Raw genomic sequence first — 16321 nt, forward strand, 5'->3', positions numbered from 1 at the left:
GCTTTAATCATTTAAAGCCCCTGGCCGAACTCTCTTGGTGGCATAGATGTGAGTGACATATTAACTGACAGGATGATGTCAGTTCGCAGAGAGTTTTCGACTTAATTTATTATTTTGGTTTGTGTATAGCAATTGCTATTGGAGGTTTGCCGTTTTGTAGCACTATGATTTATTAGCCACATAAAAATCGTGAGATTGATGATACCCAGAATTTCATTTTCCTTTTTAGTAGCAAACTCCGGCAGTGCATGCAAGCGTGAGATTCTGCAAGCACTGTAAAAACACGCAGAACTGACTGCATTTGCAATTCATGAGTGCAGCATAGTACTTACTGTCCCTCCAGGACACAATATATGTCAGCACTGTGACAGATAGTACTGTAAAGAGGCATTCTATCCTGAAATGAACAGAACGTGATAATTCATGGGAGATGCCGGATTGAGTCCATGGAACTGTGTCTGAACATCTCCAACTGCTTAAGGGTTATCCGACAAGACCTGCTGAAAACAAATACTGCTTTCGCCCACGTGACTGAATGTGGTGCTAGTGAGAGTTCACGGTAGCTGTGTTACATGTAAGCAGTGCTTAATTTGTAAAAAAAAAAAAAAAAAAGACGATGCCTCGCCTGGGATAGTAAGCTATATAAATACAAATGTGAATACATGCAGAGCCACGGTACAGCTGCATTTTAGGTATGCTGTCCCTGGTAGTGCCGAACCAGACACTGCCTGATTTAAAAATGTATCAGACCCTTCATATGAGCTGGCTGAAAGCTCAGACCAGTCCTAAGAACAAATCCGGGGGTATACGACTACCTGACATGCTTTCTTATTGTTTGACTTCCCAGCAGGGCCGGCTCATCCGGCCCTAAGGGGTGGAGGAAGTTCTAGCAAAAAGCACCGCTCCCACTATTCTTACAGGGGGCCACCACCCCTCCGTCTTACCGGGGAAATGCCCCTTGCCTGCTACTGCCAGTCTGGCCCTGCTCCTCGGCTATCATAACATGATACTGTCCAACTCTTTGATGTAGACTGCCATCGAAAATTCACACCTGGTCTTCGTAACACCATCCCACTGGAAGCAGTGGATGGCCAGTGTTACCCACAGCAATGTTTTGTATTCTTCTGCTCTTGCGTACATTGATAGTTGCCACATAAACTGAATTGCTGACGGAACTTCTCAGACTTGCAGCACATGAACTTATTATGTATAGTTTATTAGAATATTATGCAATATTTAACTATGTAACGGCCCCTTGTCTGGAATGTTGTGGGCCACTTACTCCTCCATAACCAGTTCCAGCCAGGCGTAATTGATGAGGGCATTCAGAGGGCACCTCTGCCAGTGAATGACCAAAATAGAATTTAAAAAATGTTGTAGTGCAACTATATTGTGCCCAAAATATCGTCAAGTCAAAAAATATTGTGTAATCGAATATAGAAGATAGGAATATCGTTTTTTTATTTATATAGAATTTATATAAAACTATTGTTGTATATTGTATTGTTTACTTTAATACAGTTGTATTAAATATAGTTTTGAATTTATTCAACATATATTATTTTGTTATTTAAAAGTATTAATATTACAATAATTGTTTTTTAGTATAGTTGGTACATTTTAATGTGTTATAACATTTTTTAACATTTAATTAGTAAATTATAATTTAGTAGCGGGTTGTAGAGCAATAGGGTGGGAAAGTATTTAAACTGTAATTTTTATTTTTTAATTTTACATTAATTGTTACTGTTAATTAAATATTTAATCAGTTATGTAAGTTATTTAATTGTTTAGTTTTTATTTTAATTAGTTAAGGGTATTTTGTGAATTTTATTGTGTAATTTCATTTTTCTAAAATGTAGTTACTAGTTTGTTATTTAAGAGTAGGTTGCTGGGTTTGTAAGGAATTCGAGTGGGAACTTATTGAAAATATTAATTATTGTTTATTTGTAATACATTTTGAAGGTTAATTAAAAATACTTGCTAATCATATAAATGTAATTTATTCCGTTATTTCAACTATTTGTTTTACTTTAATTATTTGTTAATTTCTTGATAAGTGTATTTAATAATACTTTTTTTAAATTAACTTTATATTTATTATTTGTTTGTTTTTCTCATTACTATTTTAATGTTATTAATGTTTTATTTATAATTTATGTAAACCTTTTTGTTGGTGGTTGTTTAGGGTAGTAGGGAGGGAAGTGTATTTATTTGAATTATTTTTGTTTCATGTTTATTTTTATTGGTAATTGTTATTTATTATTAATTTGAATTTTATTTCTTTACAATGCATATATATTTTACTTTAAATATGTTTTCTATTTTTATAGTGTTAGATATATATATATTTTTTTAATAATTAGGAATTTGAATTGCGTATCTAACTACTCCAAAGTCCCAACATATTCCTTGCTTTTGTGTACATTGGAGTGGGAATAGTAAATCTAACTCCACCAAAGTCGAACACTTTTCCTGAATTTAGTTATGTTGGAGTGAGAATAGTAAATCTAACCCCACCAAAGTCCAGCAAAGTCTACTTCTGCTTATATTTGAGTGTCAATAGTAAATCTAGTCCCTCCAAAGTCCAATAGTTTCCCTGATGTTGCTTACATTGGAGTGGAAATAGTAAATCTAATATATTCATAGTCTATCACTTTCCCTGCTTTTGTTGATGTTGGAGTGGGAATAGTAAATCTAACTTCCTCCACTCCCCCAAACTCAAACACTCTCCCTTCTTCAGCTTACATTAGAGTGGAATTTGTAAATCCTCTTATGTGCAACACTTTACCTACTTTTCCTTAAAGGGGATCTGGAATAGTAAATGTGACTCCTTTAAAGTCCAATACTTTGATAGTGTTGTTGATTTTGGATTTTTATTTGTTTTCTATAATGTTTTTTATTGTATATGAAAAAGAACTGTCAGTTTTTATTTAAAATTAGTTTTATTTGTTTTTTATATTAATTGTCCTTTTAATTAATTAACTAAAATCACCATAAGGGTTGTCTGGATTAGTGTAAGGTCCATCACTCCTTTAAGTGTGCTCCATATAGTAAGCAAGACTCCTACAAATATGTATCATCATTAATGCCGTCACAGATACAATTCCTTTAGGTGTAGCAAGCATGTATTATGTACAACAATAACCCTATATCATACTCTTCACATTTGGGAAATTACACATGGTGTTCAAAATGTATACACCTGTTCAGAGAAAGCCAAGTTCCTCAAGATACTCAATATCTATTCCAAAATTAATGTCCTACCACAGACAGCTTGTATCTGTATCAAACCCCTCACAGTCACTGAACCAATATTGAGAAATTAAGTCGATATGAGCAGAAAAGTGGGCACTCTAAACTGTGCTAACTCTATGGAGAGTGCTTACTCTACCACACTGTTTGTAGACAGTGAAAATATCATCGGAAATGCATAACAGAATAGTAAAAAGCATCTAATAAGAACAGTGTACACACTATGCTACACTTGGAAAAGAAAGACCTTAATCGCTTAAAATAACCAAGGTCTGGAGGTGCTAAAGATCATACTACCTGAAGCCTTCATACTGTTGTGAAAACTTTATAGATAGTCCATCGTTTCAAGCAAAAAAGCACATGTACTTAAGTTAGTATGTTATGTAGAAATTGTCATGCTGAAATTATTTCTATCTAAAAATGCAAGGCTGCTTACACTACTTAATATCTACCATGTAGAATCTTTGCCCTGTTGGAAACATTTTCTGCAGACCAAACAAATTGTGTGGAAAATGCTGTATATAAGTCATCAACTGTCATCTGCATACAGAGTTACTCTTCAATACAAATATTTATTAAATGTGTTCAATACCTCTGCACACATATGAGGCATTAAAAGCACATGCATTTTGTAAACACTTACACCCATTAGCTGGACGCATGCTGTGGAAAATTAGGTAAAAAAGTTTTATGGTATTTACCTGCCACTATGTAAACTTTAAAACAAACTAACACACTCACCAGATGATCTCATCAATGAGGTCATTTGAGATGTCAACAGTGATGTCATAAATGATGTCATAGAACATGTAATCAGGGATGTAATATGTGAGGTCTTGAGCAGGTCATAGGGGTGCAAGTTATAGTTAGCTCTGCTAACTATAACTGGTGAATTTCTGTTTTTTTTTTTTTAAACAATACAGATCTATTTATCAAACCTAACTATAACGTTACTTTAACCTTTTTTTTCTCAATGAATTTCTAGGTTTTTTTTAACTGAAAGTAAAGTTTGTTACAATAGGTAAAACAAACCACCAAAATATGCCAAAAAGGGGGAGTAGTCCATGCAGGCCCCAACCCCTAGCCATATAGGCTCTGGGGAGGCGACCCCACGGGCTGAAATATGCCACCTGCTGGTAGTAGACTCAGCGTTTGCTCCCGTTTGGCTAGAGTTTTAAAAAGGCTCCTGTCAGGCGGTAGCAAACACTGTCGCAGGCAAGGGAAATGTTGTGTTCCGGGATGGGCTTCCTGGGAGAGGAGGCCCCTGGAGATGGGGATTCCCATGGCCAATGAAGGCTCAGGGACTAAGTCTCAGAAACATTTATGAAACACTTACAGTCACAGAATAATGTCATCCGTGATGTCATTTGAGAAGTCGTCAATGATTTCACTGACCATGTGATGAGTGATGGTAATATGTGAGGTCATTAGCAGTGCATTGCAGGGGTGTAAGTTATAGTTAGTTCAGGTAACTGTAACTGCTGAATTTCTATGACTTTGCACAAGTATAATGTCACTGTAACCTTTGGTTTTCTATGTGAATTTCTAAGGTTTTTAATTTTTTTTCCTAAGTGTAACCTAAAACCTTTGAGAGTGAGTGTGTGAGTGAGTGCATGAGTTTCTCATTGGATGTGTGAGTGTCATAATGGGGGTGTGAGTGCATGTGTGAGAGTTTGAGTGGGCCTGTGAGTGGCTGCATAAGTGTCTCACGTGGTGGAGTGGATGCAGGAGTGTCTGAGTGGGTCTGTGAGTGTCTGAGTTGGTCTGGACTGGGTGTGTTAGTCTCTTAGTGGGTCTGTGAGTGGGTGCATGAATGTCATAGTGGCTGTCAGAGTTGGTGCGTGAGTGCCTGATTGGGTGTCTGAGTGGGTGAGTGAGTGTCTAAGTGGGTCTTTGAGTGGGTGTCAGAGTGAGCGGGTTTGTGACTGCCTCCATATGTGTGTGAGCCAGTCTGTGAGTGAGTATATGGGTATCTGAGTTGGTGCATGAGTCTCTAAGTGAATATGTGAGTGGGTGTGTGAGTCTGTGAGTGGGTTTGTGAGTTAGTACATGAGTCTCTGAGTGGGTCTGTGAGTCGATGCATGAGTCTGAGTGGATCTGTGAGTGGGTGCATGAGTGTCTGAGTTGGTCTGTAGGTGGGTGTATAAATCTCTTATTGAGTGTGAGTAGGTATTTGAGTGTGAGTGGGTCTGTGAGTCAGTACATGAGCCTCCGAGTGAGTCTGAAAGTGAGTTCATAAGTCTCTGAGTGGGTCTGTGAGTGCATGAGTCTGAGTGGGTCTGTGCATGAGTTCATGAGTCTCTGAGTGAGTCTGTGGGTGTGTTTGTGTGTCAGTGGGTCTATGAGTGGGTTCATGAGTCTCTGAGTGGGTCTGTGAGTGAGTGTATGAGTTTCTCAGTGGATCTGTGAGTGAGTGCATAAGTATCTCACTGGGTGTGTGAGTGTCTTAGTGGGTCTGTGAGTGGTTTGAGAGTGTCTGAGTGGGTCTGTGAGTGGGTGCATGAGTGTCTACCTGTGTCTGTGAGTGGGTGTGTGATTCTCTTAGTGGCTCTGTGAGTGGGTGTGTGAGTGTCTGCGTGGCTGTCTGAGTTGGTGTGTTATTGTCTGAGGGGTGCATGAGTGTCTGAGTGGGTCTGTAGGTGAGTGCCAGAGTGTCTGAGTGGGTTTGCAACTATCTCCATAAGTGTGTGAGTAAGTTGTGAGTGAGTGCATGAGTCTCTAAGTAAATCTGAGAGTGGGTGTGTGAGTCTGTGAGTAAGTACATGAGTTTCTGAGTGAGTCTCTGAGTGAGTGCATGAGTCTCTGAGTGGGTCAGTGAGTGTATGAGTCTCTGAGAAGGTCTGTGAGTGAGTGCATTTGTCTCTGAGTGAGTCTGTGAGTGAGTGCTTGAGTCTCTGGGTCTGTAAGTGGGTGAGTGAGTCCCTGAGTAGGTGCGTGAGTCTCTGAGTTGGTCTGTGAGTGGGTGTGTGAGTGTCTAAGTGGGTCTGTGAGTGTCTCAGTGGGTCTGTGAGTGGCTTCACGAGTCTCCAAGTGGGCCTGTGAGTGAGTGCATGACTTTCCCAGTGGGTCTGTAAGTGTATGAGTCTGTGACTGGGTGTGTGAGTCTGAGTGGGTCTGTGAGTGGGTTTATGAGTCTCTAAGTGAGTCTGTGAGTGGGTGTGTGAGTCTGTGAGTGAATCTTTGTGCGTCTCTGAGTGAGTGCATCAGTCTGAGTGGGTCTGTGAGAGTGCATGAGTCTCTGATGGGGTCTGTAAATGAGTGCTGTGAGCCTATGAGTGGGCCTGTGAGTGAGTGCATGAGTCTCTGAGTGAGTGGGTCTGTAAGTTGGTGTGAGTTTGCTAGTGGGTCAGTGAGTTGGTGCAGGGGTATCTCAGTGGGTCTGTGAGTGGGTCCATAAGTCTTTGAGTGGGCCTTTCAGTGAGTTTATAAGTTTCTCAGTGGGTTTGTGAATGAGTGCATAAGTCTCTAAGTGGGTCTGTGAGTCTGAGTGGGTGTGTGAGTCTAAGTGGGTACATGAGTAAGTTCATGAGTCTCTGAGTTGGTCTGTGAGCGGGTATGTGATTGAGTGAGTCTGGGAATGGTTGCATCAGTGTCTAAGTGGGTCTGTGAGTGGGTGTGTGAGTATCTAAGAGGGTCTGTTGAGTGGGTGCATGAGTCTCTGAGTGGGTCTGTAAATGAGTGCTGACAGCCTCTGAGTGGGTCTGTGAGTAAGTGCATGAGTCTCTGGGTGAGAGGGTCTGTGAGTGGGTGCAGGAGTGTCTCAGTGGGTCTCTGAGTGGGTGCATGAATCTCTGAGTGGCTCTGTGAGTGAGTGCATGAGTTTCTCAGTGGGTTTGTAAATGAGTGCATGAGTCTGAGTGGGTCTGTGAGTAGGTGTGTGAGTCTGAGTGGGTGTGTGAGTCTGAGTGAGTGCTTGAGTCTCTGAGTGCGTCTGTGAGTGGGTGGCTGAGTGCTCTATGTTTTTCCCTCTTCTTCTCTGTTTTGCCTTTCCTGCTTGTTTGTCTACCCTCTGTTTTGCCTTTTCTTCTCATTTTTCTACTCTCTGTTTTGCCTTTACTGCTCGTTTTTCTGTCCTCTGCTCTGTCTTTCCTGCTTGTTTTTCTCCTGTCTGTTTCCCTACTTAAAAGCCCCTGGGACCACCACCTCACCAGGCTGTTCTGATATTAAGGAGGGGGCTGCAGGGACCCCCTCCATTTAGTTTCAAGAGCCCCTGGGACTGCTACCTCCTGGGGGCTTTATTTCTACCTAAGCAGGGGGGTCGCGCAGACCCTCCTCCTGGGGCTTTCATATGCCCTGGGAACTGCCACCTCACTGGGGCAAACTTAAAAATTATGCGGGGGCTGCACAGACTCCCCCCCCACCACCCCAGCCCCATGGACCACCACCTCACCAGGGCCAAATACTTTCTTTAAAGTGGGAGGAGTGCTACTCAGCCCCCTCCCTGGGCTTATTTCAGTCTTGGGTAGCCCATCCCCTGGCCTTAATTCAATGGGAGAGGGAGGCCGATCCCATGGGGCCCGGCCTCTTCATTGTGGGTGCCCTGGATCCCACCCAGGGCACGCAGTCACCACCACTGGGGACAGAGGGGGAGCCTCAAGATTTCCACAGTCCCTGCCCGCTCCCTGCCTCCTGCAGAAGCCGGCATTGCTGTCACAGACAGGGAGCTGCTAAACATGCATCTCCCTGTCTGTGAGACCAATTGTTTCATCTGTTTCTCTGCCCATTTGACAGCGGTTCGGGAAACAGACAAAAACTCTGCTCTCAGCAAGTGAGTGGGCATCCCAGGGCATAGCAGGAGCCGGCCCTGTGGGGTGGTGGTCTCCAGGGCCATATGGCTCCAGGAGGGGGGCCGCGTGGCCCCCCTCCTTCTCTGATCATGGGCCGGCCCTGGGGAGGTGGTGGTCCCCAGGGCTGTATATGGCCCAGGAGAGGGGGGGCGCTTGGCCCTCCTACCAGTATTAATTATTATTTAGGCCCAGGGGAGGTGGTGGTCTCGAGTTCCGGGGATCCATGTGGCCCCCTGCCAAATCATTTTATTGCTTTGGGTATGTGGTGGTCCCTGCAGCTTCTAAGAAGCCCATGATTGTGGTCTGTGTGGCACCCTTCTTAATTCAAAACCAAGCCCTGGGGAGGTGTTGATCCCTGGGGCTTCTTAGAGGCCAAGAGGGGAGTCTTTGCAGCCCCTTAAGGTTTTTTTTAAAAAGCCCCGGGGACATGGTTGCCCCCGGGACTCAATGAGCCTTAGGAGGGGGGCCCTGTGCACCCCCGTCCTTTTTAAAAAAAAATGCCCCAGGGGCTTTATTCAAAACAAGTACCGGTGAACAGAGGTTTCAGAAGTATCCACTGTTGGTGCTTTGCAGATCTTTGTGGGTGGTGTAGATTGCTGATGCAATTTATTTCAAACTTTGAAAATGTCAGCTTCAAATTCTTTGTCAGTCAGTGGAGCCAGCTGAAGGCGCTTAGCAGTGATGTAAAGTTATAATAATCCCTATCTGTAAACCGCAAACATTTCACCTCCTTAAGGGTTTCAAGGCGCTGGGGGCCATCGGGTAGATTAAGTGAGCTATTGCCCAGAGTCACATGATGCTTAGCTGAGCTACCTTCTTAATTCAAAACCAAGCCCTGGGGAGGTGTTGATCCCTGGGGCTTCTTAGAGGCCAAGAGGGGAGTCTTTGCAGCCCCTTCAGGTTTTTTTTAAAAAGCCCCGGGGACATGGTTGCCCCCGGGACTCAATGAGCCTTAGGAGGGGGGCCCTGTGCACCCCCGTCATTTTAAAAAAAAAATTCCCCAGGGGCTTTATTCAAAACAAGTGCCCATGCTTGTTTATTTTTTTATAATTTTGCTGTGGTAAATGCTTTTTTGCCCTGGCTGGGTCTCTCTGGGACCCAAGACCAGAATTAAGGGATCAGGGTATTCCTACCCTGCACCCTCTTCCTTTTTTTAAAATGGTTTTTATGGGACTTGGATTGATGGCTGCCAACACTTCCTGGTTGAAGAGTTGGCAGCCAATCACATTTCAGCACAGGGACTGTCGGAACCTTGGAGGATCCGCATCCCTATATATACAAATTAGTTTAATTTTTTAATAAGTCAAAAGCTACTGAATGGATTTACATCAGATAACAAAAAGGGTTCTTTCTACACCAAGACCTACCGCCGTTCCCTGGCAGTGTTGTGGCTCTCAGGAGGCTGCAATACGCTTGGTGGGACTGCTGCAGTCCTGTCAAACACACTGCATGTTTCCTCTCTGCCACGGTTTTCATGTTGGTTAATCCTCCATGAAAACCATGGCGGTTAAAGAGGCGCAGTTACTGCCAGCCTTGCCTCTCGTAAGCAACAACTATAAGTACAAAATGTGTGTTTATGCACCACTTGCAGGTTTTCAAAACACATTAAAAAAAGGCCCTATCATTTACAGTGCCAATAGCTCAAACTCTCGCAAAAGCGAGACCTATTGCATTGCGAATGCTTGTTTTCTTTTTCTCTGGGTCAAAGTCCAATGGTGAAAAATATGTACCGGTCCCTAAAAACGTGTGCTGTTGTCCACTACCGGCAGCCATCATCAGACATTTCACAGTATACAGACGGCATTGCTCATCATAGCCTGGTGGCTTGTTGGCGTGTATAATGGCAGAGCTGATGCTTTTACCACTGCAAAGGTAACTACTTCCTAGGCAGAATGGAAACTATCATGATGATTATGATTTTCTGGGCATTTCATTGACTGATAACATTTTCATTAATGTGGCAGATGCGCAAAGTGCCGGTGAACAGAGGTTTCAGAAGTATCCACTGTTGGTGCTTTGCAGATCTTTGTGGGTGGTGTAGATTGCTGATGCAATTTATTTCAAACTTTGAAAAAGTCAGCTTCAAATTCTTTGTCAGTCAGTGGAGCCAGCTGAAGGCGCTTAGCAGTGATGTAAAGTTATAATAATCCCTATCTGTAAACCGCAAACATATCACCTCCTTAAGGGTTTCAAGGCGCTGGGGGCCATCGGGTAGATTAAGTGAGCTATTGCCCAGAGTCACATGATGCTTAGCTGAGCTACCGTTGGGGATCGAACCGTGAGCACTGCGCTCTAGAGTCAGCTGCCCTGGCCGCTGCGCCACACCTCAACTAGAAAGTGGTGGGCCAAAACAAAGCTCTGCCACCCAGAATGTCAGACGAGGGAGGACATGGGTGTATATCATGAATTATTTGTCAGTGGGGGATTGATTTGATGTTTTAGGTACATTTGTGCAGTTTCTGGAATGTCCTGAGTCACGGTATATGCCTACTGGTGGAGTTTAAGAAAGGCTATGGTGAGAACGTGCATGTAATAAAATAGCATAGAGAATCAAAGGCAAGCTGTTGTTGTGATACTGGTTATGGAGGGATGTCAAACTTTAGAAGTGCACACTTCTCCCACTGGACTATTTGTCTATTAAGTATAACTGCATTATTTACAGATCAGACGCATCCAGGTCTTCACTGGTGCACATTCTCATTGAGTGTGCCTCGGGTAGACAAAATGTATTGTCTTCCAGACTCAGCGTTTGCGTCAGTACTGGAGAGTGTGCTGCAGTGAAACACAGACTGACAGTTCTTGAAATGCCATTCCGTGTTTCACTGCAGGCAGACACAGCATGCCGATTGGCAGGAGTCAGAGGTTGAGGTGGCTTCTCACAAGCATTCAAAGAGGTTCACTGGGTCTCTCTCTTTGATCTCTCCCATATGGAAACCTCTGGCGGAGGGCTAATTTACAAGAGTCTTTAGAAGATGTAAAGTTTGACCCCCCCGCCCCACAAACAACCTCTTTTGCTTTACCCCCTTCAGAAAAAGGTAGAGGAACTCGGGCAAAAGTGTTCCTCTATTTTCATACGACCATGCCCCATGTAACTGAGGGAACAACCCCATGACGTGCGGTGGAAAATGTGCACCTATGCCATGGATATTACAGAAGAGACTTTGCAAATGGTTGCAGTCACTTTGGTAATGGAGAAACGTACTGAAAACCAGACACAAGCTCCCTCTGCACTCCTTAGTCACTTATAAAAAAACAGCCATTGATTGACAAAATGGTCTTTCTCTCTGTTCCATGGAGCTGAATGTTGGCTCTTATATAACTGCACATGGAGCAAAACACAAGTAAAATGTGCCACATAATGCAAATTCCACTTGAGATTCTGGCTGTTCATTATATGTGGCGCTTCCTGATCTTAACCGTCCCAGAAAAGCAACCTTCACTGTAAACACAAAACATCAACTTTGTAATGTTGTTGCTTTATTACTCACTGATTCCTTATTCTCTCTGCACAGAAACCTTCCAGGTAGTTGTGAAAGGCAATGGATTCTATCATGCAAGAAATATTGACCAGGTCCTCTGCAGCTTCAAGATCAATGACTCCATAACAATCAGTGAGTATTCAATGGAATCCTACATTTGTCACGGCACTGACTGTATCTGTTGAACGCTACTGATCCATAGCAGTCTTCCTGTATTCATTGGAATCCTGCATTTTAACTGCACTGACTATATCTGTTGAACACTACTGATCCATAAATGTCCTCCAGTATTCACTGGAATCCTGCATTGTCACTGCACAGTCTGATTCTGTTGAGCTCTACTGATCCAGAAAAATCCTCCAGTATGCATTGGGATCCTGCATTGTCACTGCTATGACTGATTCTGTTGAATGTTACTGATCCATAACAGTTCACCTGTGTTTATTGGAATCCTTACATTGTTACTGCTCTGTCAGTATCTGTTAAACACTACTGATCCATAACAGTCTTCCAGTATTCTTTGGAATCCTGCATTGTCACTGCTATGGCTGATTCTGTTGAATGTTACTGATCCATAACAGTTCACTGGTGTTCATTGGAATCCTGCATTGTCACTGCACTGTCTGATTCTGTTGAACGCTACTGATCCATAACAGTCCGCCAGTATTCATTGGAATCCTGCATTGTTACTGCACTGTCAGTATCCGTTGAACGCTACTGATCCATAACAGTCCTTCAGTATTCATATGAAGCCCGCATTGTCATTGCACTGACTGTAATTGTTGAACTCTACTGATCCATAAAAGTCCACCAGTATTCATTGGAATTTGCATTGTCACTGCACTGACTGTATCTGTTGAACGCTACTGATCCATAACAGTCCACCAGTATTCATTGAAATCCTGCATTGTCAATGCTATGACTGATTCTGTTAAATGCTACTGATCAATAACAGTCCGCCAGTATTCATTGGGATCCTGCATTGTCACTGCTATGACTGATTCTGTTGAACGTTACTGATCCATAACAGTTCACCGGTTTTGATTGGAATCCTGCATTGTTACTGCACTGTCTGATTCTGTTGAAGTTACTGATCGATAATAGTCTTCCAGTATTCTTTGGAATCCTGCATGTCACTGCTATGACTGATTCTGTTGAACGTTACTGATCCATAACAGTTCACCGGTTTTCATTGGAATCCTGCATGGTTACTGCAGTGTCTGATTCTGTTGAAGCTACTGATCCACAACAGTCCGCCACTATTCATTGGAATCTGCATTGTCACTGCTATGACTGATTCTGTTGAACACTGCTGATTAATAACAGTCTTCCTGTATTCTTTGGAATCCTGCATTGTCACTGCACTGACAGTATCTGTTGAACACTACTGATCCATAACTGTCTTCCAGTATTCTTTGGAATCCTGCATTGTCACTGCTATGACTGATTCTGTTGAACATTACTGATCCATGACAGTTCACCGGTGTTCATTGGAATCCTGCATTGTTACTGCACTGTCTGATTCTGTTGAACGCTACTGATCCATAACAGTCCTGCAATATTCATAGGAATCCTGCATTGTCACGGCACTGACAGTATCTGTTGAATACCTTTGATCCATAACAGTCTTCCAGTATTCATTGGAATCCTGCATTGTCACTGCTATGACTGATTCTGTTGAACCTTAATGATCCATAACAGTTAACCGGTGTTCATTGAAATCCTCCATTGTCACTGCACTGAATGCATCTGTTAAACACTACTGATCCATAACAGTCCTCCAGTATTCATCAGAACACTGCATTGCCACTGCACTGCCTGATTCTGTTGAGCGCTACTGATCAATAACAGTCTGCCAGTATTCATTTGAATTCTGCATTGACACTGCACTGCACTGACTGTATCTGTTGAATGCTACTGATCCATAACAGTTCTACAGTATTCATTGGAATACTGCATTGCCACTGCAATGACTGATTCTGTTGAACGCTACTGATCCATAACAGTCCGCCAGTATTCATTGGAATCCTGTTTTGTCACTGACTGACATTATCTGTTGAACACTACTGATCCATAACAGTCTTCCAGTATTCTTTGGAATCCTGCATTGTCACTGCTATGACTGTTTTTGTTGAACGTTACTGATCCATAACATTTCACCTGTGTTCAATGGAATCCTGCATTGGTACTGCACTGTCTGATTTTGTTGAACGCTACTGATCCATAACAGTCCTCCAGTATTCATTGGAATACTGCATTGTCACTGCTATGACTGATTTTGTTGAACGCTACTGATCCATAACAGTCCTCCAGTATTCATTGGAATACTGCATTGTCACTGCTATGACTGATTTTGTTGAACGCTACTGATCCATAACAGTCTGCCAGTATTCATTGGAATCCTGCATTGTCACTGCTATGACTGATTCTGTTGAACGTTACTGATCCATAACAGTCCGCCAGTATTCATTGGAATCCTGTTTTGTCACTGACTGACATTATCTGTTGAACACTACTGATCCATAGCAGTCTTCCAGTATTCTTTGGAATCCTGCACTGTCACTGCTATGACTGATTCTGTTGAATGTTACTGATCCATAACAGTTCACTGGTGTTCATTGGAATCCTGCATTGTCACTGCACTGTCTGATTCTGTTGAACGCTATTGATCCATAATAGACCGCCAGTATTCATTGGAATCCAGCATTGTCACTGCAGTGATTGTACTCGTTGACCTCCAAGGATCCTTCAGCAGACTTCAAATCCACACTAGTGCAGCTTACGATTTGTTTGTTATGTTGTGTGTGGTTTTTTTTAATATAATGAAGTGTTCATTTCCACGGCCTCTTGGTGGTATGCAGACTATTTACTGCTTGTTGTGACTTATCCTAAATAGAGGGGACTGTAGAGCAGGAAATTGGCGTCCTGCAACGTTCAACCAAATGCAACAGTGTGGTCAGTAGCTCTTGAGTATGTGTTAGTGATGCATGTCCCATTGTGGGAGGCATGCATCTTTTAAACTTTAAGGTCACTTGACGTTCTTTTATGTAACCTTTAACCGGGATGTGGCAGGAGCAGCATTCGGACTGAAAATCTAAAATGAAAGCAGATTTTATAATTTCCGTCAAAGAAATATGTTCAGTGCATTAAGGATCAGTGATGCACATTCCAGGGCCACTGGCTCATTCCTGGTGCTCTTCCAGCCTTATTAACTAATCTTGATTTGATAAACCCTAGACGGACCCAGCGGGAATATTACGATAAAGTCAAAATCCTTAACAGCAGTTATCTTACAAAGAGGCAGAGTCAGTGCTCTCTGCCAAAGATTCCTAGAATGTGATGGCAGTAAATGCGCCATGGTCCAGACAAATCTGGTCTCAAAGTCTGTGTTTAATACATTTTCATAGCACCCTAACAACACCACACACAGTAACAATAGCAGGATGACATCACACCATAACTGAAATCGACACAGTGACAGCACAATATATAAGACAAATGATACAATGAAAACACTACCCTGTCGGTCAACCATAACTCAAATATTACACAACTAGTGCAATGACACTAGCACACCATATCAGGATGATAAGACATGGTTGATACTGTGTTTAATACAAAAGTAACCACTACAAACTACGATATTAGCTCACTATACCACTCATCGTTAGTGCAACAAAATATCACCTATAGAACACATACAACTAATGTGCAACTACGTATCAATTGTTACAACATAAACGCTCAGCCTGTAACACACAATGTATCTCCCTTTGCTACACGGCCACTACTTTACACCTCATACAGTAAATACCCAAAGTGATTCAACACTCTCAAGTAGTGATAAAAATCCCTTTTGTGTTACATGCACGATAACTCCACTTTATGACCCTCATCACTACAATGAGGGATGCTTTACGGTGTTATGAACAGCACGCCATATATTGTAGTACCATTTTTGGGCATTTAGATTTGTTTATTTCCAAAGGCCAATATTCAATGCATTACTTACAACTACATTATCTCTACTGGCTTTCCAGTGGTTGAGCTATGTTCCAGGTGTGTTTGAATGATTCAGGTGTGGATATGTGGTTCTGAAACTAATCAACCCTTTCATGTCATATGAAAAGCTTAGCTACTCAGAGTGACGGTAGGTAATCTGGTGACATTGTGTCTCAGTCCACAGATTCATTTAAAATAAAATTAATTTTTGTTCCCCGAATATGTCTTCACAGGTCAGTCATATTATCACTGTCCTTTTTGCATCTACTGCCAGTATGCTGAATCCTAGCTCTGGAGTTTGCTATCGTCCTCAGTGTTGTATCTATAATTGAATTGTGTGCATTTTGAACCATTTTTAATTGCTTTTGGCAAATTTATTTTAGATGAAAAACCATCAGTTGTACAAGACACTTATATGCTTTGTCCTGCTCCAGTCCTGGAGGAGGTTGACCAGTAAGTAATTCTCCTAACTGCTGAAGTCTCACATGTTCTTCCACTGGCCTCCATGTTCTATGCAGTACCCTGTCTTCCTTCCTTTTCTATTCCCAAGATCTCTGTGCACGTTTCATGCTCCTCAGTATTTGACTTTCAGTTTGATCCTGTCTCATCCCCCTCTCATTCTTTCTGTTTTATCAGCTTCTCTCTTTCTGAAAGGACTACTCTATTGTGCACACATGTCCCCCTCCTTCTCTCTCTCTCTCTCTCTCTCTCTCTCTCTCTCTCTCTCTATCTCTCTCTCTCTGCCATGAAGGCAATACTCTAGACATACATGTTCGTTCCACACTCATCTTACTCTCT

At 42.4% G+C, this 16321-nt stretch overlaps 1 protein-coding gene across 1 annotated transcript in view; it reads left to right on the forward strand.

Moving 5' to 3' along the window:
• The window catches only part of ANTXRL (ANTXR like), a 333449-nt gene that overhangs the window by 242080 nt on the left and 75048 nt on the right, over positions 1-16321 (forward strand). The window contains exons 10-11 of the mRNA XM_085608779.1: positions 11555-11653; positions 15907-15976. Coding sequence (XP_085464905.1) covers positions 11555-11653; positions 15907-15976 — 169 coding nt within the window. The remainder of the gene's footprint in view (positions 1-11554; positions 11654-15906; positions 15977-16321) is intronic.

The sequence above is a fragment of the Triturus cristatus genome, chromosome 1_2 (assembly GCF_964204655.1).
Source record: "Triturus cristatus chromosome 1_2, aTriCri1.1, whole genome shotgun sequence".
Taxonomy (NCBI): Eukaryota; Metazoa; Chordata; class Amphibia; order Caudata; family Salamandridae; genus Triturus; species Triturus cristatus.